This window comes from Peromyscus leucopus, chromosome 3, assembly GCF_004664715.2.
Source record: "Peromyscus leucopus breed LL Stock chromosome 3, UCI_PerLeu_2.1, whole genome shotgun sequence".
Lineage (NCBI taxonomy): Eukaryota > Metazoa > Chordata > Mammalia > Rodentia > Cricetidae > Peromyscus > Peromyscus leucopus.
This window is the reverse complement of record NC_051065.1, coordinates 154,811,999-154,835,852: the sequence shown is the minus strand read 5'-3', so window position 1 is coordinate 154,835,852 and position 23,854 is coordinate 154,811,999. Positions and strand designations below refer to the sequence as shown.

At 43.0% G+C, this 23,854-nt stretch overlaps 1 protein-coding gene across 5 annotated transcripts in view; it reads right to left on the bottom strand.

Annotated features, from left to right (window-relative positions):
* Window positions 1–23,854, bottom strand: part of Tmcc1 (transmembrane and coiled-coil domain family 1) — a 172,587-nt gene that overhangs the window by 4,552 nt on the left and 144,181 nt on the right. For all 5 annotated transcript variants that reach the window (XM_028864014.1, XM_028864013.2, XM_028864017.2 and 2 more), the window contains one exon: window positions 16,376–17,310. In XM_028864014.1, coding sequence (XP_028719847.1) covers window positions 16,376–17,310 — 935 coding nt within the window. The remainder of the gene's footprint in view (window positions 1–16,375; window positions 17,311–23,854) is intronic.

Sequence of the window (23,854 nt, the reverse complement as noted above, 5' to 3'; positions counted from 1 at the left end):
AGGTTGGACTTTCAAACATTCTGTATCCTCCCTGATAAAATTTAGGTCAATTCCCAAATCTACTCTACAGAATAAAACAGGAACACAGAGCAAGGCAAGCCTGGGGTACTGTGCGCCAGCAGTTGCAGCTTTCAGTCTCCAAAAAGGCAGCTGTCACAGAGCCATCCTACAGCATCCGGGCTTTTCAGTTTTCTCCACAGCTCTCCCGTTTAGCTCTGCACACCTGTGGAGCTGAGGCAGCTCTTACTCTGCTTTGAGTGTGGGAGAAGCAAAGCTAAACACATCAGGAGAGAAGGGGCACTAATGGAAATAGACCTTCCAGCTGTCAGAAGTAACCTATTTCAACACCAGATGAACAATAACTTACTCACCCAGATGTTTGTGATTTGGAGCCCCAGAAAGCCAGAGCCAGAGGGATCCATCATCCTCATGGCCAAGCAGTGCTTGGGACATTTGTTAACAGAAGTTTATTGAGAGTCTGCTGCATGCTAGGTATGTTCAAAGTACTGGGGCATTGTAGTAAGTAAAAGGAAGCACTTGCCTTCCATTTATTCTACAGAGAGAAGGGAGACAGGAAAACACCAATAGGATTTTATGTAGCCAAGACTGGCAGATAGCCAAACATATGCCAGTGCCTAGTGACACTGGAGGGTCAGAGAAGACTTCTCAACTCTCCTGAAGAATGAGAAAAAAAGCTTGAATGATACAGACAGACGCTTAGAAGATGAGGAGGTTGAAGATGTGTAAGGAAGGACCTCACTCAGAAGGAGCAGAAGTCAAGACAGGAATGAGGTTGGCATGTGTAAGGGCTGGAGCCGGCCAGGGAAGCTACAAAATGGGAAGAAGAGAGAATGGTCCTGGAAGGCTAGTTTTATTTATCGATTTATCGTGTATCTCTAGTTTTCAGAAGCGCGCGCGCGCACACACACACACACACACACACACACACACACACACACACACACACACACACATTCTACATAAAGGTTTAAGGGAGATCATCAGAGATTCTAGGTAGAAGAAAAAACCACTCAGAAAGAACTATGTAGAATAACTAGATTCTGGATAGCTGGGGAAGGGGTCCAAAGAAGACAGTGTTTAAGGAAATGAGCTGTCTGGTAGTGGTGAAGAGGATAGATGACGTTGGCAGTGTGTGGAGTCCTAGGAACCAAAGGGCTTCCAAGACAAAGGCCAAAGACAACACATTAAAACACCGAGACAGGGCAAAGGAAGAAAGGGAAACTACCTCCAGCTCCAGCTGAACAGAATGATGTCCTTCCTGTGTCAGAGAGCAGCTGGGCAGGGCTCATGCCACAGGGAAAACCACATGTGAAACTCAAGGGACTTCTATTAAAAAATGAAAGGGAAACTGGGAGCACAGCACGGTGCATTCCTTCGAATTCCAGGAGCTAAAGAAGCTGCTGAGATAGGAGGAGTCTAAGTTTGAGGCTAGCCTAAAAACCAACCAACCACCAATGTGCCAGAGTACCATTAAAATATTTAGAACCCCTCCTTTCTTTCTCCATTCCCCCCCCACTCCCCCTCCTCCTCCTCCTTTTGGTTGCACAGGGGATGGAGGCTGTCACTCTGCATGCCAGGCAAGGCCTCTACTACTGAGTTACAGCTATAACCGTACTCTTATTTCTAATCACACCTCTGGTGTACAAACTTTGCCTCTGTTTATGAATTCTAGGATTATTGGCATCTATTACCATGCCTGGCGCTCTCTCTCTCTTTCTCTCTCTCTCTCTCTCTCTCTCTCTATATATATATATATATATATATATATATATATATATATATATACACTTTTAAGGAATACAAAGAATTTCTCTAAGGTAATTTTATGTTGCAGAATCTGTGCTTCCCTTGTGTCTCTGTGCATCTTTGCATATGTGCATTTGTATGCATGTGTTGTCTGTATGTATGTAAGTAGTCCATGAGCAAATGTGTGGATGCCAGAGGAGGACCATGGGTATCCTATTCTGTTCCTCTCTGTTTTATTCCCTTAAGATGGGAGTTTCTCACTGAACCTGGAGCACGTGGTTTCAGCTAGATGCCTGGCCATTAAGCCTCTGGGGTTCTTCTGTCTCTGTTTCCAATAGAGCTCAGGTGACAGACATCCATGCAGCCACAGCTGTCTCGACAGGGTCTCACTATACAGTTCTGGCTGGCCTGGAACTCACAGATTCCCTGAGTACTGGGACTAAAGGCATGAGCCTTATCGACTGGCCTCATACCTATCTTTTTGACTTGGGTGGTGAGGGTCCAAACTCAGTTCCTCATTATGCACAGTGAATGAATGCTCTTAGTCGAAGTCACCAGCCCATCCTTCAATGCTATTCCTTTCAATAATCATGTAATAAACAATGATTATAGTCTATTAAATTCTATTCCTTAAGAAATGAACGTTAATTTAAGGAGTGATAGTCTGACTCTTTTCATTATGTTATTAAGTCTTATTTAGGTCTCCTTTACCCTTTACAGGCATCTCTGCTGTGCTTCCCTTTATGCTTGTCACAGAACAATACTCCCATGCTGACACGTACAACGAAATTGATCTTTGTGGGGCTCGGACTTTTCATGTCATCTGTTACCCAGGGACTCAGGAACAGGTGTCAGCTGTAAGCTTCTATTACCTTCTTTGTTTGTTTTTTGAGACAGGGTTTCTCTGTGAAACAGTCCTGGCTATTCTGGAACTCACTCTGTAGACCAGGCTGGCCTTGAACTCACAGAGATCCGACTGCCTCTGCCTCTCAAGTGCTGGGATTAAAGGTGTGCACCACCACCGCCTGGCTATACTATCTTTTTGAACTCTTTTTTTAGTGGTGGTGGTAGGGGTGTGCTAGAACTCAGGGCCTTACCCATACTAGGTGAGCAATCTATTAGCCTACTGTTGTGAGTGTGACTTTCTTCATTATCTTTGTTTACCAGAAGGGTGCTGAAACTTAAAACTGGACTTCCTAACTGTCGGTATGGCAGGGATAAAGCTCAGTGGTAGAGTGTACTTATTAGGTTCTGGTACAACCCAACACCAAAAATCAGACTAATTCCCCCCCCTTTTTTTTTTTTTTTGGAGCTGAGGACCGAACCCAGGGCCTTAGCAAGTGCTCTACCACTGAGCTAAATCCCAACCCCAGACTAATTCCTTAGCTATGGTCAGTAACTGGGACTGGGCAGGGAGCAAGGTAGTGGTGTCTAGTAGAGTGCATGGTGACAGGGCTGCACCCCAACCTCTTGGCTCATAGCCTATACACACTCCTTTAACCCCAGAATTTGGGAGTTAGAGACAGATCACTGTGAGTTCAAGGCCTGCCTGATCTATAGAGTTCCAGGACAGCCAGAACTACATAATGACACTCTGTCTTGAAAAAACAAAGCAAAACTCCAAAAGATTACTGGGAAGTTTTACTTGGAATTAAATGTGACTCATGTGCACCCAGAGCAGAATGGAAACAGCAACCAGAGAGTCACGGCTTCCTCGGAGCCAACTGTGCATCAGGTCTGCTGGGAGGGTGGAAGGTGTTATCTCCCCTCAGAAGCAGCAGTTAAAATTCAGAGGTCCCAAAGCTACCTGCTAAAGAACAAAGTGAAGGCGGAAAGATGTGAATTCTGGTTTGTTTGACTTTAAAACCTCCAGGTGCACAGGCAGAGAAATGGAACTTCTTTGCACCCAAAACAGGCCCAGTGATGAGCTCACAGCACCATGCTACAGTATCCTAGAAATCCCCAGATTCTGTATCCTAATGTGTTTGCAAAATGCTGTTCTTCACTTGCTGCTCATAGAGTATCAGGATATGAAACAGAAATGTAAAAGGAATGTGCTTTTCAACTACCTGTTCCCAGTTCCCAAAACCTAGCAAACAGGCTGACTTTTGCCTTCATCACCCCATGTGGCTACTAGAGACTGTTCACTGGGACAGGAAAGTGCACATGATCTCTTATTATCACCCAACTTTCTAAATATAGAAGTCATATATAGAGGTGTATAACTGTAATCCCAGCACTTGGGAGGCTCAGGTAGGAAGACTGAATGGCGCACGCCTTTAATCCCAGCACTCGGGAGGCAGAGACAGGTGAATCTCTGTGAGTTCGAGGCCAGTGTGGTCTACAAAGTGAGTTCCAGGACAGTCTCCAAAGCTACACAGAGAAACCCTGTCTCTGAAAAACAAATAAAACCCCAAAAAACCAAAACCAAAAACCCAACGAAACGAAAAACAAAACAAAAAAGGGCTGGCACCACATAGCTCAGTTGGTAGAGTACTTACTTAGCATGCATGAAGCCTTTGGGGGTCCATCCCAGCACTGCAGAGAGAGAGAGAGAGAGAGAGAGAGAGAGAGAGAGAGAGAGAGAGAGAGAGAGAGAGAGAGGGAGAGGGAGAGGGGGAGGGGGAGGGGGAGGGGGAGGGGGAGAGGGAGAGGGAGAGGGAGAAGGAAAAGATAGATACATAGAGAGAGATACAGAGAGACAGAGGGAGAGACAGACAGACAGACAGACAGAGATACAGAGAGCGGGGGAGAGTGTGTGTGTGTGTGTTGTGTGTGTAGTGGTTGACATCCTGGGGACATGGGAAAAAAAGGTCAGAAAGGTTCAAGGTCATCCTTGGTCACTTTGGGAATTAAGAGGCAAGTCTGGGCTACCTGAGACTCTGTCTCAACAGACAGACAGACAAACAAACAAACAAAACCCCAAATCATTAAAATAAAATTCCCCAAACTATATTATCCTAGAAGGGCAGTTGTGAGAATTGGGGTATTCTCTGGAAGGAGCCTATGATTTCTTTTCTTTCCTTTTTTTGGTTTTTCAAGACAGGGTTTCTCTGTGTAGTTTTGGTTCCTGTTCTGGATCTCGCTCTGTAGACCAGGCTGGCCTCGATCTCACAAAGATCCGCCTGGCTCTGCCTCCCAAGTGCTGGGATTAAAGGCGTACACCACTGCCGCCCGGCTCTAATTTGGCCTGATGGCATTTGCCTGGCCCCACTGTCCACTCCCAGGGCAAAATCAACAGCAGAGAAAGCATTTTGCCTTTATGCCGAGAAAGGAGGACGTAAAGTTTAAGTCTAGCTAACCTGGGCTACATCATTTCAGGCCAAGCTGAAATGCATAGTGAGACTGTCTCAAAACTAAATAATAATAATAATAATAATAATAATAATAATAATAATAAAAATAATAAAAATAATAATAAAGAGGCATCTTGTTTTACCAACAGTGTCTGGCCAGAGAGCTGAAACCATAATTTATTTTTGTTTGAGACAGTCTCCAGCCTTGGCTGGCCCTCAACTCCTTATGTAGGGAAGGATGACCCTGAACTTCTGATCCTCCTGATTCTGCCTACTGAGCGTTGGATTTGCTGGTGGGAACCCAGGGCTGTCGTGCACGCTGGGTAAGCACTCTATCCATATCCCCAGCTCCAGATATGGTTCTTATTTTATTTTATTGTGCACTGTGTACTAGCTGATGAGTCAGTCCATGTTTTGGACTCAAATTCTGCAGCTCATTAGTTTGAGAGACCCTGTCACACTGCAAAGAGAAAATCTCCCTACTTAAAGCAAAATCACGCCGATGAGGAGACAGCAGGCAGAAGCCTGGGAGAGGCAGTCTGAGCTACAAGACTATGCAAGGCTTTATTTCTCTCTTTTGAGATCTCAGTCACCCTTAACAATCTTTAGAAGGGTGCTTCAAAAAGACTGCTTGGGCTGGCAGGGTGGCTCCGTGGGTAAAGTACTTGCCACCAAGCCTGATGTCTTGAGTTCTATTTCTAGAACTTCCATGGTGGAAGGAGAGAATAAAACTACTGCAGGTTGTTCTCTGTCCTCCAACCATATGTAGTGGCAGTAGGCCTCAGCAATAAAGTAAGTATATGTAACAACAGCAGCAACAACAACACTGCTTGCTTGTTACATGGTCTCTAGAAGTTACGATACCACTGTTTACTGGCTCGCACTTATTTATTTATTTATTTATTTATTTATTTATTTATTTATTTAATTCTTATGTCTCCATTTCTCTCCATGTTCTCAATTTTACTTAGAGTTTTCACTGCTTCCGGTAACTCTATTTTTCTTCTATTCTATCATGCAAATGGCCTACTGGGTAAATACCCTCTCAACTTTAGATGCAACAAGCATCTGTTACTTCTTATTTTACTGGGCAGATGTCACTCCTGCCATTTCCCTGGCTCAAGCTGGCTTTATAATTCAACTTATTCTATCTCTGGCCACTTGCTTCCTTTCTCCCACAGCATGCTTTCGGCATACACATGAGGGAGGGTGTATTAAGCCAGTTTTAACTGATCTTTGTAACTCTCCAGAGAGCTTAGGAGAAACTGCTAATTTATGTCTCTGCAGAAATGAGTCCATCAGCAGTTGAACAAATTACTGGTGAATTCATGGGAAAGTAACAGACAAATCTCCTCAAGCCGAGATTCATCCTAAAGTAGAAGTCATGTCTAGGAACAATGTCTAGTGTACATTAGCAGTGAGTTAAATAGCAAAGTATCATTTGGACTAGTAAGATTGAGCGCCCTTTTCAGTTCAGCAGCTGAGGCAGATAAACTGGTCAGGAGACTTGCAAGGCAGTGTGCAAAGCTGTGGAATTCAGGGTGAAGCAAGATGCTGTGGGCAGGTTTGACATGGCCCCAGTAACTTCTCAGAACTAACCAGTGTGAATTTCTTTTCATGTCAAAATGAGGCTGTTATCATATCGCTGAAATCCTACTAAACTCGTAAAACAGGTATTTCTCGCTAGCATAGAAACACCACTAATCAGCAGGAAGCATCAGGGAGGAAACTGAGCAAGCCATAGAAGTCTTTGCAAACTCCTAGGCACAGAGAGTTTGGCTAAACACCCTAGTTGGTGTCTTTCTTGGAATGCAGATCTTCTGGGCTGGGCTCAGTCCACTGCCTTGTTATAAAAACACTTCCCCAAGCTGGGTGTGTGTTTGCACACTTGTGGGAGGCTGAGGCAGGAGGATCATGACTGAGGCTAGGCTGGGCTACATAGCAAGACTGTCATAAACAAATATGAAATCACACTTAACCCTAGTTTTTCACCCAGAGCTCAGGAGTTTGTTGCTCAGTTCCATTCACACTCCTGTTTCCTGTTTTACGATTTTATTGTCTGTATTTTTTTTCTGTATTACTAATCACATTCAAAGTCAGTACAACAAAGAGGAAGAACACTGTATCAGCTCCTGACCTGCTACTCAATTACTAAGTCACAATTCCTATCACTTGGCACTAACATTTTTACTGACACAGCCTTAGTTAGGTTCTGGTCTGAAACAGGCTGAACAGAAGGGCTCAGTACAAATGCTGTGGTGTTCTCTTTGGGTAAGGAGTGGGTGTGGAGGAATTCAGGATTCCATCTAATCGAATTAATCATCATGAGCACCAACACATCCAAATACTGGTCCTTGACAGTAACAAAGGTCACTATCCTCCCTTCAGCACCTTCACTCCCTCCCAGGGAGCTCACTCAATTCCACAAGTAAGGAGACAAGAGGCAGAGGACCTCCTCAAGTTTCTTGAAACTCCTGTTAGTGAGGCAGGCAAGGGTCTGACTCACTTTGCCCTGCCTCAAGCTTTACATGTGTTTATCTGTTGTCTCCCCACCTCCATTACTAACCAAATCAAGGGAATTCAGAGAAGAAACAGTTCCATCTTCTCACTAAACATCCAGTCAACCAAAGGGTAGGTGGGAGGGAAGAGGGAAGGCGAGCTGTGTCCCGCCTTTAACATACCTGCTTTAAAAACCAAGAACTCCCTTTGAGGTCTACCCACCCCTACCCCAAGGATGCTGAGCAGGCATTTTCTGGACAGCTAGGATGGGGTGCACTCTAAGTACTGTGCATGACTCTAGCAAGCCATCTCTTGCAACTCAACCTGGACAAAGTTAGCATGAGACCAATAACCTCTTTTTTTTTTTTTTATCATATTCACTTTATTATTATTATTTTTTTATTTTATTTTACAATACAATTCAGTTCTACATATCAGCCTCATTTTACGGAGTTTTATTCAAAGCTCTTTCCTAAATCGCTTCAATTCAAAGGGACTCTAAACACCTAAACATGGTTTCATCTTCACTATCAGCAAAGAGGAAACCTGAACACTAAGTTGTTTTTTAAATAAAAATTGCTGTGTTTACAAAGCATTGGTCATGTCCAGAGTCTCTGGAGGTAAATAACTCATATAACTACTGATCTTGGAAGTGTTTTTGGTCTCTGGACTGGGCAACACAGCAGCTCCCTTCTTTGATCAAAGATAAACCAGGGATTCTTCTGGGATAAATTCCTGATGAATGAAAAACTAGGTGAGTGCCCAGGCTGGGAACTTCAGTCTAAAGCATTACCTTTTTTGGGTGTAGCTCAAAAATTTGGAGTCACCTTGAGAACCTGTAATGCTCCTTTGGTTGGGCAATAGGTTAGTAGAGCAGATGCATGATAAAAACTTGTGGAGCAGGTTCTGAAACACATGAACTGACACATATAAGGCAAATCCAGGAGCAGACTCCTGTACCATTTCCCAAATGAATTTGGGACACATAGGTAGATGTTTGACCAGAATGGAGAGGCAGAGATGAGGAATATGACATGGGAGTGTGAACAACTCCTGCCTTTGCTGGGGAAATGGGTAACATGGCTTATATCTTATGATTTCACTGTGTGAAGCTTGAAAGGAGGCTAGGTAACAATGAACTAGATTGTAATCCTAGCACTTGCAAAGCTGAGGCAGGATGATTGAAAATTTCAGCCAGTCTGGCCTACATATCAAGACCCTGTCTCAAAAAGCAGAGCATAGCACAGCATTAGTCCCCTAAGAATCTAAGGGTAAATAGTGCATTTTCTTAATACATGAAATAAGAGATACTCAAAGAATATTGGAAATGAAATCTACAGATTCAGTCTGGCAATGTGGAGATTAGGTAATGCCATGTGTGTAACATCCTAGAACACCTGGAAAAAACACAGACAACATTTATTGAACTTCTTAGCATGGTGATGTGGTGATATTTTACTTGTGCAACCCAATAAAGTTTATCTGAGAATCAGAGGAAAAAGCCAGCTACTATATTAAACAAAAAAGTCAGGCAATGGAAGCACACGCCTTTAATCACTTGGGAGGCAGGGATCTAGATCTCTTTGAGTTCAAGGCCACACTGGGAACAGAGCCAGGTGTGGTGGTACATGCCTTAAATCCAACACTAGTTAACCATAGAGGTCTGGAGGTCTGTACAGACAGACAGGAAGTGACAGAGCTGTGCTGGAAGAAGCAGTGATATAACAGAGAGAGCAAATGATATAGCTGAACAGAAAGGCATATAGGTGTGGGTATATGGGAAGTAGGTCTCTTTGGAGAGTGAGGTGTCTGTGAGGTTAGCTTGTGGCTTTTCCCTATTCCTCTCATCTCTCAGGTTTTCACCCCTATATCTGGCTCTGGGTTTTTATTTAATAAGACCATTTAGCAATTTGTCTACATGGTGATGTGTGCCTGTGCATGTGTGGTGTTGATGGTAACTGATTTCAGGACCTTGCATATGCTAAGCATGCATTCTATTATTGAACTAAACCCTGAACACTGGGTTTCTACTCTAAACCAAGCACCTTACCAAGGTGTTTCCATGTACATGATCTCCTTTCTCCGCCTCCTTCTCCTTTTCTTCTTTCCCTCTGTCTCATTTAATAACGGTTACAGCCCTTTTTTGATAAATATCACCTTGTTTCAACAGGTAGAAAAACTAAGGCTCAGATGAGTTATATGATCTACTCAGGGCCATACAATTAAGACGTATTAGAGCTGGCAAGCTTATCTAGGCAGGTCTGATGAATCAGTAGGTAACTAATTTCTTTTCTCCTCCCATACTCCTTCTCTATATCTCTTTAATAGATAAGCTGGGAAGAACACATCAGTGGATAGCTATGTACAGCAGGTCTTAGCTTTCTCAAGAAAATCTCTGAACCCACCTCTGTATGTAAAAGGCTAATTTGATCCCAATTGTCTTGGTTTTTATTTAAAAGTTATTGTTTAAGTATAGCCTACATATTCTCTGGAGATGCTGATCAATTTTCAGTTGATTAACAGTTGAGATCAGGGGTTTAAAACAACTAAATTTAAGCATATCCAACGACAGTGAAACCATGTTTAAACAACCACGTACATAGTTAGCACAGCCTGGCCTGACTAGTCAGCCAAGTTACTCAGTGTTCTACTGCACGTGATACTGTTCTTTCTCTAACTTTTGCTATTGTGACTCAAGTGTGATTTAAAATATCCTTGGACTTAATACAAATATTCTCAGAAGCTGATTCCAAAGCAATCTCCTCAAAACGGGAGCTTTTCAAATTACATTGCTGCCCATCAACACTAAGAAGGCTCCTGCCCACTTTACAGAGCACTGCTCGCACCAGCAGCAAACACAAAATTCCTAACAAAAAAGCAGCCAGGAGCTCCCAGGAGAACTTTCCAGCCTTCATAGTGTCAATGCATTCTGTCTCAGCTGAACCTACCCTCTACCACTCTGTTAACCAGCATACCACTCCGAGAATAAGCCTTGTCCTCTCAGTTGCTATTGGTAAATAAATGCATATGAAATGATTTTGCTGGGGGACATGATAAAGTCACATATCTTTCCCGGCTACTTACTGTATGCATTTATAATCAGGTTCAATTATATACTGAAGTTCTCTTCTCCTCTGAGTAGTGCTTTGAACCCAGGAGCCACCAGCAAACCTATGCTAATACTTGAAAGAAGTGACAAAGTGAGCTAGACAAGAAAATTTGAAGTCTATAGGGATCCTACCTACCACTTAAGTAAGACCTTATTAAACCTCATTCCCTTATCCCCTACAACACGGACCTCACTCATAATTGAAAACCCTATGCAGGGGCTAGACAGATGGATCAGTGGTTAAGAGCATTGGCTGCTCTTCCAAAGGACCCAGGTTCAATTCCCAGCACTCACATGGCAGCTCGCAACTGTCTGTAATTCCAGTTCCAGGGGACCTGACACTCTCACACACAGACAGACAGACAGTAAGTATGTAGGCAAAACACCAATGCACATAAAAATAGACAAAAAGATGGTTTAGTCAAAACAAACAAACAAACAAACCCAATGCAAAGCTCAGTTGACTCACATCTAGTTCCTTTCAAAGGGTAAAGTGGAGCCTTAGATGTAGGCTCTGCTACCATGGCTGCCCAGGCTGTCGGGTCCAAGTGTGTGGGTGAGGACAGAGGAATCAGAACACCTGACTATTGCAGAATTAAGCGGCCCTTCTCCAGAGATGACTGGGGCAGAACACAGCAGAAGCACATTAAGAGAGCAGCTGAGAAAGGCTGGTGGTGGTGGTGGGGGACGGCTGCTGGGTTATGAGGAGATTTCACTACCTACCTACGCTGTTGTATTAGCTTTTGAGAAACTGCACAGGATTTTATATACTATACTCAAAACAGCAACTCAAGCTTTAGTAAATAGACACACACTCTGACCTTGGAGAAGCCTGCTAGCACCTCTATTGCAGTCATGAATGCTTCTCAAAATTACAATGGGTTTTCAATCACATAGATGTCAGGGTTGAGCTTGAAAAACCTGGGTTAAAAAATGACACTGGATTTTAAGTGAGGTAAAGTTCTGCCTTTGTTGTTGACCTTCAGCAAATTGAAAACAAAACAAAACAAAACAAAAAACCACACTGGCTGGGTGGTGATAGTTTATAACTTTAATCCCAGCACTTGGGAAGCAGAGGCGTAGATCTCTGAGTTCAAGGCCAACCTGGTCTACAGAGTGAATTCCAGGATAGCCAGGGCTAGACAGAGAAACCCTGTCTCGAAAAACCAACCAACCAACTACCACCCCTCATCCACCCAAACCCCGCCCCCCCACTGACCCTCAATTTCCTCAACTGTAAAAATGGGATAACCCAATCCACCTACAGGTTGCTGTGAGGGTGAGTGAACGTGCATCTCAACAGTTCAGCAAATTCTAAAAGTGGTAGTGTTATCATATGTAAATCATCATTATCATCACCATCATGTAACAAGGTAAAACACTGGTTGCTGCCCTGCTCAGGGGCTGGTAAATCACAGAAACACCAAAGACAAGACACTGGAGCAGTGTGACCAAGTTAACTAATTCTTGGTCACATAGTTCACATATCACCTATTTTTTTCCCTATAAAATCAAAGCCTGCAACAAAGTGGAAATAAAAGTATGGGTTGAGGTGTAGCTTAAGTGCTAGAGTATTTGTCTAGCATGTGCAAGACCAAAGGGTGGGTGTGGGTGTGGGGAGAGAAAAGGAGAATTAGTGGACAGGCTGCTGCAGGGAGCTCAATAACAGACAGTGTAGCATGGATGAGGTAGGAAAGGAGAAAATCAAACTATACATATGTATGTAAAGGAGACAAGCCGAACAACCAACCAAACAGCTAGGAGCATTTTCTACAGACATTGTAACCAGAGCACTCCTGGCTGGAAGGCTACCGTTCTCAGCTGTTATCATTCAGCTAAGTTATTTTGCCAAAGGTATCTAAAATAGGTTTTCATTAGTGAGAAGAGTGTTATTTCTGTGAAACTGTTCAAAGACCAACAATGTTAGAAAAATGTACCTGCTGTATGGAGACAAACAATGGAGGTCATTTTTTTTTTTTTTTAAATATTCTTTCTAGGCAACTATCAGTATCAAAAAAAAATGGAGTCATATTTTGTGGCTCTTCTCTCTCTCTCTCCTCTCTCTCTCTCTCTCTCTCTCTCTCTCTCTCTCTCTCTCTCTCTCTCTCTCTGTCTGGTTTTTCGAGACAGGGTTTCTCTGTGTAGTTTTGTGCCTTTACTGGATCTCACTCTGTAGACCAGGCTGGCCTCAAATTCACAGAGACCTGCCTCTGCCTCCTGAGTGCTGGCATTAAAGGCGTGCACCACCACTGCCCGGCATTATGGCTTGTTCAAATGGAGTCTTTAGGATTCTGTTGTAAGGAAAAATCACAATGAGGCCGAGAGAGGAGTGACCAAGTGGGCTAGACATCCAGCAGGATTTAGGTGTTTTCACTCTCTGCTATGTAGCTTGGCTACCCCAGAGACTCCCAAGTACAATGAAGAGAGAGTGCTCGCTGCTCATGTGTAGAAGGGGCTGAGACCCAATTCTACAGCGGTGATGTCTCAGGAGATGAAGCGCCTGTCTTGCTCGGACTTACTCAACAGACACAGGAAAGCAGACTTTCCCAAATGTGTTCCCCCTCTCCTTTTCTCACATGGGCCTACATCTAACTTGAAGAAAACAATCTCTATAGGAATTTTAAGCCCTAGAGGAATTTAATAACAGGAGTGTTAATTTTATCTTTTAAATAATGGACAGAGGTCCTCTGGAGGGTGGGGCTGGAGCTCAGCAGCAGTGGTCACCTGAAATCATTGCAGCACTGTGGGGCCAGCATTGCCCTGCACAAGTTGTAGCAATCTTGCAGGATTTTTTTTTTCTTTTAAGATTATTTATTTATTATGTATACAGTGTTCTGCTTGCATGTGTGCTTGCACACCAGAAGAGGGCGCCAGATCTCATTACAGATGGTTGTGAGCCACCATGTGGTTGCTGGGAATTGAACTCAGGTCCTCTGGAAGAGCAGCCAGTGCTCTTAACCTCAGAGACATCTCTCCAGCCCCTAAGTTGCAGCAATCTTGTACAGGGCTTTTGCTACTCTTACGATACAGATGCTAATAAATCTACCTGGTTTTCACAGCTAGTAACAGAAATGGAATTGGGGATTTAGATTTAATATGGCAAAAAAGGAACCAAGTATCTTATTTTAATCAGTCCACTTGAACACTATCTTCAGTATATTAAATATAGATAGCATTGATGAAAATAGTAACATTCCTAAACTCACTCTTATTTCACCCTCAAGTCTTTTTCTTTTTTCAAAAAACATTATTACATTTTATTTAGTGCGCACGCACACACATGTGCATGTCAGTTTGTGCATATGGAGGTCTGCAGACAACCTGTGCAAGTTGATGCTCTCTTCCCACCAGCTAGGTCCTGAAGACTGAACTCAGGTCTTGGTAGCCAGTGCTTTTACCTGCTGAGCCATCTTGCCAGGACTCTCACCCTCTTTTTGGTGGTCAGGTAAGCACTCTGCCACTCTACTACTCTCTTTTTAAAAAAAAGTTTTTTGTTTTTTGTTTTTTTTTGGTTTTTCGAGACAGGGTTTCTCTGTGTAGCTTTGCGCCTTTCCTGGAACTCGCTTTGGAGACCAGGCTGGCCTCGAACTCACAGAGATCCGCCTGGTTCTGCCTCCCGAATGCTGGGATTAAAGGCGTGCGCCACCACCGCCCGGCTAAAAAAAAGTATTTTTTAAGACAAAGTCTTTTGTGGCCCAGGCTGTCCTCATATTTCCTATGGGTGACTGCTGTGGAATAATCCTTTTGTACACTGTGAAGATGTGTTCCTCTCATTGTTAATAAAGAGCTGACTGGCCAATACCTAGACAGGAAGAAGTTAGGTGGGAGAGCCAGACTTTGAGACTTGGGGATAAGGGCAGAGTCGCCAGCGAGATTTGGAGGAAGCAGGAGATGAACATGCTGTCCTGATAGAAGTTACCGACATGTGGTAGAGCACAGATTAGAAACATGGGTTAATTTAAGTTGAAAGAGCTAGTTAGTAATAAATCTAAGCTATTGGCTGAGCATTTATAGTTAGTTAATAATAAGTCTCTGTGTGGTTATTTGGGAGGTTGGTGGGACAGAAAAGTTGGCCTACAGATAACTTTGATTTAAAAAAAAAAAGACTTAATTGTAGTTTCATTTACGTGCTTTTTATGTGTCTGCTATATGTTTGTTCATGGGAGCCAACAGAATGCATCATAAACCCAGGGGCTGGAGATATAGGCAGTTGTTAGTCACATCATTTGGGTACTGGGAACTGAACTTGGGTCCCCTGAATAGCAGTAAGTGCTTTTGATCTTTTTGCTTCCACCTGACGAACACTGAAACTACAGATGTATACCATGACCAATTTATTCAGCACTCTACCAACTGAGCCACATTCCTTGGCTCCCAAAGTGACAATGAGAACTGAAGAAAATTAACAAAAGGTGGCGGATTGGATGGCTGCTTATCATTTTCACCGTTTGAAGCAAGCTTGTTGCTGTTGTCTTTAGAGCTAAGTGATAAACATGAGCAATTTATTTCAGACACTGAGTTACCTCATACAAGTAAAGTTTCAAAACATCACTTTTACTTTTTAAGAGGTGAAAGGGAATTCATTTGTTCAAACCCCAATGTCTAGTAAAGTACTGGAGATTTCTTCTGGTTACGAAGTGGAACAAGACCAATGCTCAGGCCTCGCAAGGCTTTATATGCAGAGATGCAGCTCACAAGATTGTTTCTTGATCTGCATGAGGCTGCCAGTCTTTGGCCCACAAGTTTGGATCTGAGTGATTACTCTGGGGAGGATATTATTTCTCTACATGGAAGACAGGACAGAGATTTGGAGACTGGATAAGAGTGGTCCATCAGAAATCTATGATGCCATGTGGAAAAACCAGACTCAATATAGGGTGTAGGCTGGGAGGCAGTGTCGCACACCTTTAATTCCAGCACTTGTGAGGCAGAGCCAGGCAGATCTCTGTGAGTTCAGGGCCAGCCTGGTATACAGAGTGAGATCCAGGACAGGCACCAAAACTACACAGAGAAACCCTCTACTGAAAAACCAAAAATAAATAAATATAGGGTGTAAGTAATCATGGGTAAGACTCTGGGTTCCATCCCTACAGCAAGAATGAATGACCCACTCTGAACTTTGGTACAGAAATGAATGAAGAACACTGAGCTCTTTGAGCACTTTGTAACTGCAGTAGAATGACTTAATGCTATATTTACTCTCATCCAAATGTCCCAGTTCTTAATAACTGTCACAGACACATTTATCTGGATTTATTCCCAATCTAATTTTTCTACACCTATTGCTCACATAAGTATGTTTAAAGCCAAATACCCACAAGGTTCACTACAGTTTGACTGGGCTATATCTTTAGCTGTTTACAAAGTTCTCAGGATTAAGATGTTCTGAACACAATGCAGTACAGTGAAGGCTTCAATGATTATGCGTCATGATCTCAATGGATTGAAGAAATACCTAGGAAAGCCTGAGCTTCATGTTAAAGTCATAAAATGGAATAGAAGACAGAGGAGTTAAGAAATGTTCTCTGTGTGTGATCCTAGGAGTCACTAACTACTGTGCTGACTGACACAGAAGTTCTGTGGCTGTTAGAGAAAGACCTGAACACTCTGGACACTCTAGAGACAGATATCTTTTAAATTTACTTCTCCATATTCAAAGAGAAGGGAACAAATAATTTAGGCTTTTAAATTTCACATAACTTACCTATACCGCTCTTCCTGTAAGGTCTGCATTATTAAGGAGTAGTCCCTCTGATAATGCTCCTTGAGGGTTTCGAAGGATTCCTCCAGTCTGGCCTGGGTTTCCCGGATCTCCTGGATCTCATGCAGTAGTGCATCAAACCCTGAGCTCTGCATGTCTAGGGTGTTTGTTTTGGAGCTTGATGCTCCTACAGCAATGCCCCCGGTGGTACTGTTGGCTCCTACTGAGCCTGAAGTGGCACTAGAACAATCTTCCTCACTACCATATTTTGGACTTGACTGAAAGTTCGAAATCACTCCTAAAGCCTTTCCTGCATCATCCACTTGTCCTTCCTCTAATGAGTCCTTCAGATTAGGGATGTTGTCTGCACTGCCAAATTTGTTCCGAATCAGTGAGGCAATCTCTCTGGGCTTGGAGACCACAGCCCCTGCTGCTGAATGGGTAGCCTGAGAGAAGCTGGAAAATCCACCTTTGACACTGTCCACCACACCTTCACTGAAGCCAGTCACCTTTGCACCCACATCCTTCAGACCCTGGTGCATGTCCCTGAAGACATCCTTGGGCTGCCGGGGGATCCCATTCTGTTCCACCTCACGGAGCTTGCGGTGGTAATGCTCAAGTTTCTTCTGCAGCTGGAGGATGGTTTGTGCAGATTTCTGGTTTTTCTTCTCAAACACCTGTTTGATGCGAGCAGCCTGCTGCTTGTCCGCACTGTTGGCAAGCTTCAAGTATTCAGCAACGTTGTCGTCTCGGGCTGTCTGCGCAATCTTGATCTGTTCTGTGAGCTTTAGGATCTTCTGCTGCAAGTGTGCGATGGCAGCTTTTGTGCGCTGAGGGTCTGGTATTCCATCCACAGACTCTGGGTGGATGCTGCCATCGGTGCTGGAGGCCACGGCACTGGAAGTCTGGGCGAGGCTGCTTACTTCCAAACGCTCGATCTAACATTTTAAAATCAAGAGATGGATATTAGAAGCAGTACAGACTCAAAGTGCCAAAATATGCTGAAAATCTGTCTATGCTCAACTTTCAGCACAAATGGCTGACCTGTACAACCCCTGTCCTGTAAAAGCCCTATTGCCCTCTCGTCTAATCTTTATACAGTATTTCTTTAAATAACAAAGCTCCCTTCATGGGTTGAAAGCATGAATTAATTCACACTCTTATGCATACTTCTGTTCAGAAGCAAATCTATGTAAGACAGCATGTCATCTATTCAATATAATCCTATGAAAATCGTCAGAGCCACACTCGCACACTGGTCTCCTGAAAATGCTAGCAAGAACAGATATGTTGCTACTGAGATAAAAGCATCCAATTGTTATCACAGTGTTTTTTGTATAAGTCACACCCAGGGTAATGAGATCATTCTCTATTCTTGGGACATTTTGCTGCCGTGGGAGACAGGCAGAGGCTAGACTGAGGAGTTAAGATTACTGTGGTGTACCCAGGAAGAGAGCGTGAATAGACAGGGGCACTGAGTGGGAAGTGATGAAACAATTCAGGGACTAAGGTTAGATCTTTTGGAGCCCAAATTTTGTGTTTTATCCAATAAAAGGTTTACCTTGAGTAAGGAACTACAAAGCTCCCACACCATCTTTTCATATGATTGAGTGTCACTAAAAGGAATGGAAGAAAGGACAACTGCTTAGACTTGAGAGCTTAAACTCCTACATGTCAAAGCAGTTAGTTAGCTGAGGCTGGAGGAGGAGGACAGCGTTCTTACACCCTAGAGGTGTACTTCAGCGGGGAAGTACTTGCCTAGCAAATGTGATGCCTAATACTGAGAAAACAAAACAGAAGATCAGCAACAAACCAGTATTCTTTTCTTCCTATTTCAATGACATTGAATGTTGGAGCTAGGAATGCAGATCAGTGGAAAAGCCCTGCTTCCCATTCTGAGCACAGCAAGAGACAAAACCCTTGACAGACTAGTACAATGCCTTTTGCATTACTTCTTCCCCACACTGATTCGCCTTTGAGAAGGACAGTAGCTAGAGATGGAGAAGGGAGAGGCAGCCCAAGTTCCAAATGGATAAAGTGTGAAGAGCTTCAGTAATAGTTCCAAAAATCTTGCTCTTCAGTGCTTCAAGATATTTAGGGTCTTACAACTAAAGTGCACAATACCATTCTGCTTATCTATGTCCAATAATTAAGCACAAACTCTACTACAGAATACATGGAACAGAGATATGGAGAATCTTCAGGCAAGCTTCCCCATGTTCAAGTTTATGAATCTGTGAGATCAAAACTAATCATACTGGGAGTTAAGGGTAATGGCACACACTGTAGCCAAGGCTGACAACCCGAGTTCTAGTCCTGGGATCCACCTTGTGAAAGAGAGAACTGACCCCATAATGTTGTTCTGATCTCCACACATGCTGTGGCATGTTTGTATACATTCCCCCCGCCTCCCGCCCAAATGAATGTAACAACAACAAAACAAAAAAAGAAGTTGATCAAACTGGGGAAAATATTGTTAGAGAAGGCTGGAGAGCTGGCTCAACAGTTAAGAGTACTTGCTGTAGACCTTGGTTCAGTTCCTAGCATTTACACAGTGGCTCACAACCATTTGCCATTACACTGGCTATGCATACACATACACACAGGTAAAACACTCATACATAGAAAATAAAAATAAGTCTAAAAAATTTAAAAATACTGTTAAGAGACTAGAATCAAAGTTCAACCACAATAATTTTCAATATATGAATGTTTATAAATGATCATAATTTGGTTACAATTCTATCTCTATAAAATAACTAAATAGAACATATTCTCTTTAATCTGACTCCTGTCCTGCCTGGGGCCAGTGTGTCCTCCTCCCATGAAGAGTAACCACAGAGACATCACTATCCCTGTAAGAGGAGAGCTGACACTGGAAACTGGAAATTACTGAATACCCAGTAACACCTTCCAATTCTGAAAGGTACCCATTTGAAAAGGGGAGAAACTCAGAAATAGAGTAGGAACCAAGTCCTAAAGGGCAAGTCTGTGCTCTAACCACGGGCACCTGGCCTCAAGACAGTTCCTTTGCTGTACATGAGGCTGGATATAGGTAACACAGAACTGGATCCCTAACTCATTCCAGACAACTCAGTTCCAAATGTGAAAAAGTTTACGAAGGTGATACTAAAATACTCCCTCCCCCTTGGGGAGTGGGGGTCACAGAGGATCTAACCCTGTATCAATCACTCAACCACTAAGTTACATCATCAGCCCAAGACTTTCTCCTTTTCCCTAGAGCATTTTGATAGTAGTATCCCAAACTGGCCTCAAACTTATACTTCTCCTGCCTCAACTTTCTGTGAATGTGCCAGAACTTCTTAAAAGGTGTAAACACGAAAGAGCAAGGTGACTGGTTGACGATGGTCCCTCTGGTACCCTGGGGAAGCACAGACTGGGCATATCACTTAAAGGAGAGAAACTCCAGTGCACAGTCAGGAGAGTGCTTTAAGGATGAAGTGAGTCCTGAATGTCAAAGTGCTGTAGCAGCACCTGGCACAGAGCAGACTGTTGGCACTGGCCATTATTGCAATAGCATGTGAGTCATTCTTAAGGATCTCATCTTAATAGATTCCAGATCATACTTCTTACTTCTAAGACATAGATAAGCAAAGGCTACAGAGAATCCAGAACAAAGGTAAAATTCATCTCAACAGTGAAGGTCACACTTTGAAAGTTGGCCTTGTGGCCTAGCCTGTGGCCAGATAACCTTCCAATTCTCACAGTAAAATCATTATTATCAATTTATAAACAATGACAGAAAAGTGCCTCCCCCAGGCAGCTGCCAGCAGGCAGGAAGAGTCAGCATCTACCACCTGCTTGCTGGTGTCTGTCTCTGCTGCTTGGAGTTGTCATTGGAAACTGGCTCCTTTGCAGCGGCTACAGGTCATACTGCTCTCTGTATTTGTTTCTCTCTATTAAGAAAGCTAGACTGAAATTACCAGCTGGCACGAGTTAATTGACCAGAAAACAACTCAAATAAAATGTGAAAAGATTCATGAGGGACGAGGGAAGTCACTTAGGGAACAGTATTTGACAAAGTGTTTAAATGCTTACAGTTTTCATTTGCAAATATGTTAAAGATCGGTTTTCTAAACACTGGTACAAGTTGGGTAGACAGGAGGGTCATAAGTTGGAAGCCTGCCTAGGCTACAAGGCAAGACTATGTGGAGACCCTAGGCAGGACAGCCAAGAGACAGACAGAGTGACACACACACAGCACACAGGGGCAGGAGACAGAGGGAGGGGGACACAACAGCATACAGCAATACTGTAGAACATGGCGCAAAGTACTCGAGTTCACTGGGACCTTTCCACATTTGCTAGCTGTGTCTCTGGGCTGCACATGTGTTCTCTTGGAGCCTAAGTTTTCTCACCCATGCAATGGGGTCACAGTTTTTTTCCTAAGAGGGTTTTGAAAAGATGTTGAATTGGGGACTGGGTATGTATAGCAAATGCTAGAGTGCTTACCTGGCCCAAGAGAGGTCCTGGGATTTGATTCCCAATCTAACATGCCAGGGGAGTGTTAGATTCGATTATGCATGACATATGATTATTGTTTTGGACTAAGTTCCTAGACTAGACCCTAATAGGTTAAAAATGTCACCCCTTTCTTCTCTCACCCTACTATGCAGATCTGGATGATCTGGAACTCACAGAGAGATCCACCTGCCTCTACCTAACAAATGCTAGGATTAAAGTTGTGTCATGGTGCCTGGCAAATGTTATCATTTTTAGAGTAAAGGTCTTGTCACCAAACCAAACCCAAGCTATTATCTGATCTTTCATCACAATTATATGACAGCCAAAGTCCTAAATAGGCCAGTTTCAATTAGCTAATAAAGTTCCCTGTTCTTCAGAGCTTGTTTGGAGGTTCTAGCAGGGGAGCGCAGCTACTCATATACCCTTGACCGAAGACTGGTCCTCCTCTATTCGGGGAAGGTCATCCTCTTCCACTGATCAAGCAGCTTCGGGAGGGACGCACATGGAGCGGTGAGGGAGGAAGGGGACACCCATCTAGCCAGCCAGATCAGCTGAATCAACCTTGGCAACCAATGGGGTGACAGATGTCACAGCCAGAGTGCCCTCACATCCAAGTTCCCTGTTCTTTATCCCTTTCATAAAATGGTAATCTGGGGCCGGTAATACTTGCTGTACAAAGTGCCTACCAGCTCTTGCTGCACAAGCACAAAAAGCTGAGTTTAGATCCTAGGACCCATGTAAAAAACTGGGCATGAATGCATGAATACCTTTAACTCCAGTATTGGGGGGGGCAGAGATAGGAGGATTACCTTGTTGGATGGCTCCACGTTCAGTGAAAGACCCTATCTCAAGGGAATAAAGCAGAGAATGAAAGGAAACTCTATCACCTCCTCTGATTTCTGCACAAGCCCACTCCTACACACACGTGTACATAATCACTCACATACATACATATACATACACCAAAAATAAAAAAGTAATCTTTAAGCATCCAATATTGACCAGTTATTTTCTACTGTTCTGTTTTCTTGTCCCTTGCAAGAAAATAACTTTGAGAGGACCAATTTAAACTGGGTATGGTGATACACATCTATAATCTCAGGACTTGGGACACAGACAGAAGGACTGTTGCAAGTTCAAGGCTGGCCTGGTCTATGTAGATAGTTCTATACCAGTTAGGGCTATGTGGTAAAATACTACCTCAACACATACTGTGCTCCCCACCCCCAATTAATGTTTTGTTTTGGCTTTCTTTAGTTTTTTTTTTCTGTCTTTAAAGATTAAAAAAATATTTTATTTTTTACTTTTAGATAATATGTATGTATGTATGTACGTATGTACGTATGTATGTATGAGTACAGGTGCCTGTGGAGTCCAAAAGAGGGTATGAGATCTGGAGCTAGAGTTACAACTGATTGTTGAATTGCCTAATATAGATGTTGGGAACCACATTTAGGTCCTCTGTAAGAACAGTAAGTGCTCTAAGTTTTTATTTTTAAATTGCATTTATTTGCTTATTTCTATTTATATTGTGTCCATCCATCCATCCGTATCTTTCTCGGAGAATGTGTATATGTGTATAGCATGAACATGTGTGGAGAGCTGAGAACAGCTTGTGGGAGTTGGTTCTTTTCTGTTACCATGTGGGTACTGGGGATTGAACTCAAGTCATTAGGCTTGGCGGCAAGTGCCTTTACCTGCTAAGCTATTTTGCCAGTTCCTTTTCTGTCTTTATAAGTTAGTCTCCTCTGCTTGGCTTATTAGAATGTTTATTTTACAGAACGTTGCATGATTCAAGAAAAGCCAACTGTGATGATTACACTAAGTGCTGCAGCTCTGCCTATGGATAACAACAGACTTAAGAAGGGAACTTTCTCCTACCATCTTACCTGGCCAGCAGATCCATCACTCCATCCCCGGTCTCAAATCACTATCTTCAGTAAAACTTCTATCTGGCTTACAGAATATTAGCTCTTTGTGGAAATTTCATATTCTATATACTAAACAATACACATTACTTCCTCAGGAATGAAGAAAAAGAAGACAAAAGCAGATGGAAGTAGGAAGTCTTTGCAATTCATCTGACACACACAGCTTTGTTAGGAGTGGGTTTTTTCCTGTTCTTTTCCAGGACAAGTTTTTTTTTTTCTTTTCTTTTTTTTAAAATTAATTTATTTTTATTTTATGTGCACGAGTGTTTGGCCATTGGTGTTGGGTCCCCTGGAACTTGAGTCACAGACAGTTGTGAACTGCCATGTGGGTGCTGGGAATTGAACCCAGGTCCTCTTGAAGAGCATTTATTGCTCTTAACCACTGATCCATCTCTCCATCGTCGCCCTCCCCGTAAGCAAGCTTTTACAGGACAGATTGAGCTGCTCCTTGTTGGAGCTAATGCTGGGAACCTGCAGAGCAAGTTTCACAGTTCTTCTAACATTTTATGTCAAAGATAGAGATGGCTTTGCTTTTGAACCAGAAAGTACGTGGTTTAATTTACATATTCACGAGGTAATGGTAATAGGGATTAAGACAGACTTGCTGGGCAGTATAATCTCTTAGCCACTGATCCATCTCTCCCGTCCCATTAAATTTTCTTAAGTAAATGGTCTGTTAATTTCCTTCCCAGCTCAGAGGGAATAGCTATAAAAACAACACCCCTGCTGGGCTGTGGTGGTGCACACCTTTAATCCCAGCATTTAGGAGGCAGAGCCAGGTGGATCTCTGAGTTCGAGGCTAGCCTGGGCTACAGAGTGAGTTCCAGGACAGGCTCCAAAGCTACACAGAGAAACCCTGTCTTGAAAAACAACAACAACAAAAAAAACCCCACCACAAACAAACAAACAACAACAACAAAACCACAAAACAACACCCCTATAAAGCCAACATATTCTTCAATTTTTAAAACTTTTTTTGGTGGAGTTACCATGGTGTACATGTGGAGGTCAGAAGGTAGCTTTTGAGAGTCAGTTCTCTCCTGCCATGTATATCCTGGGGGACTGA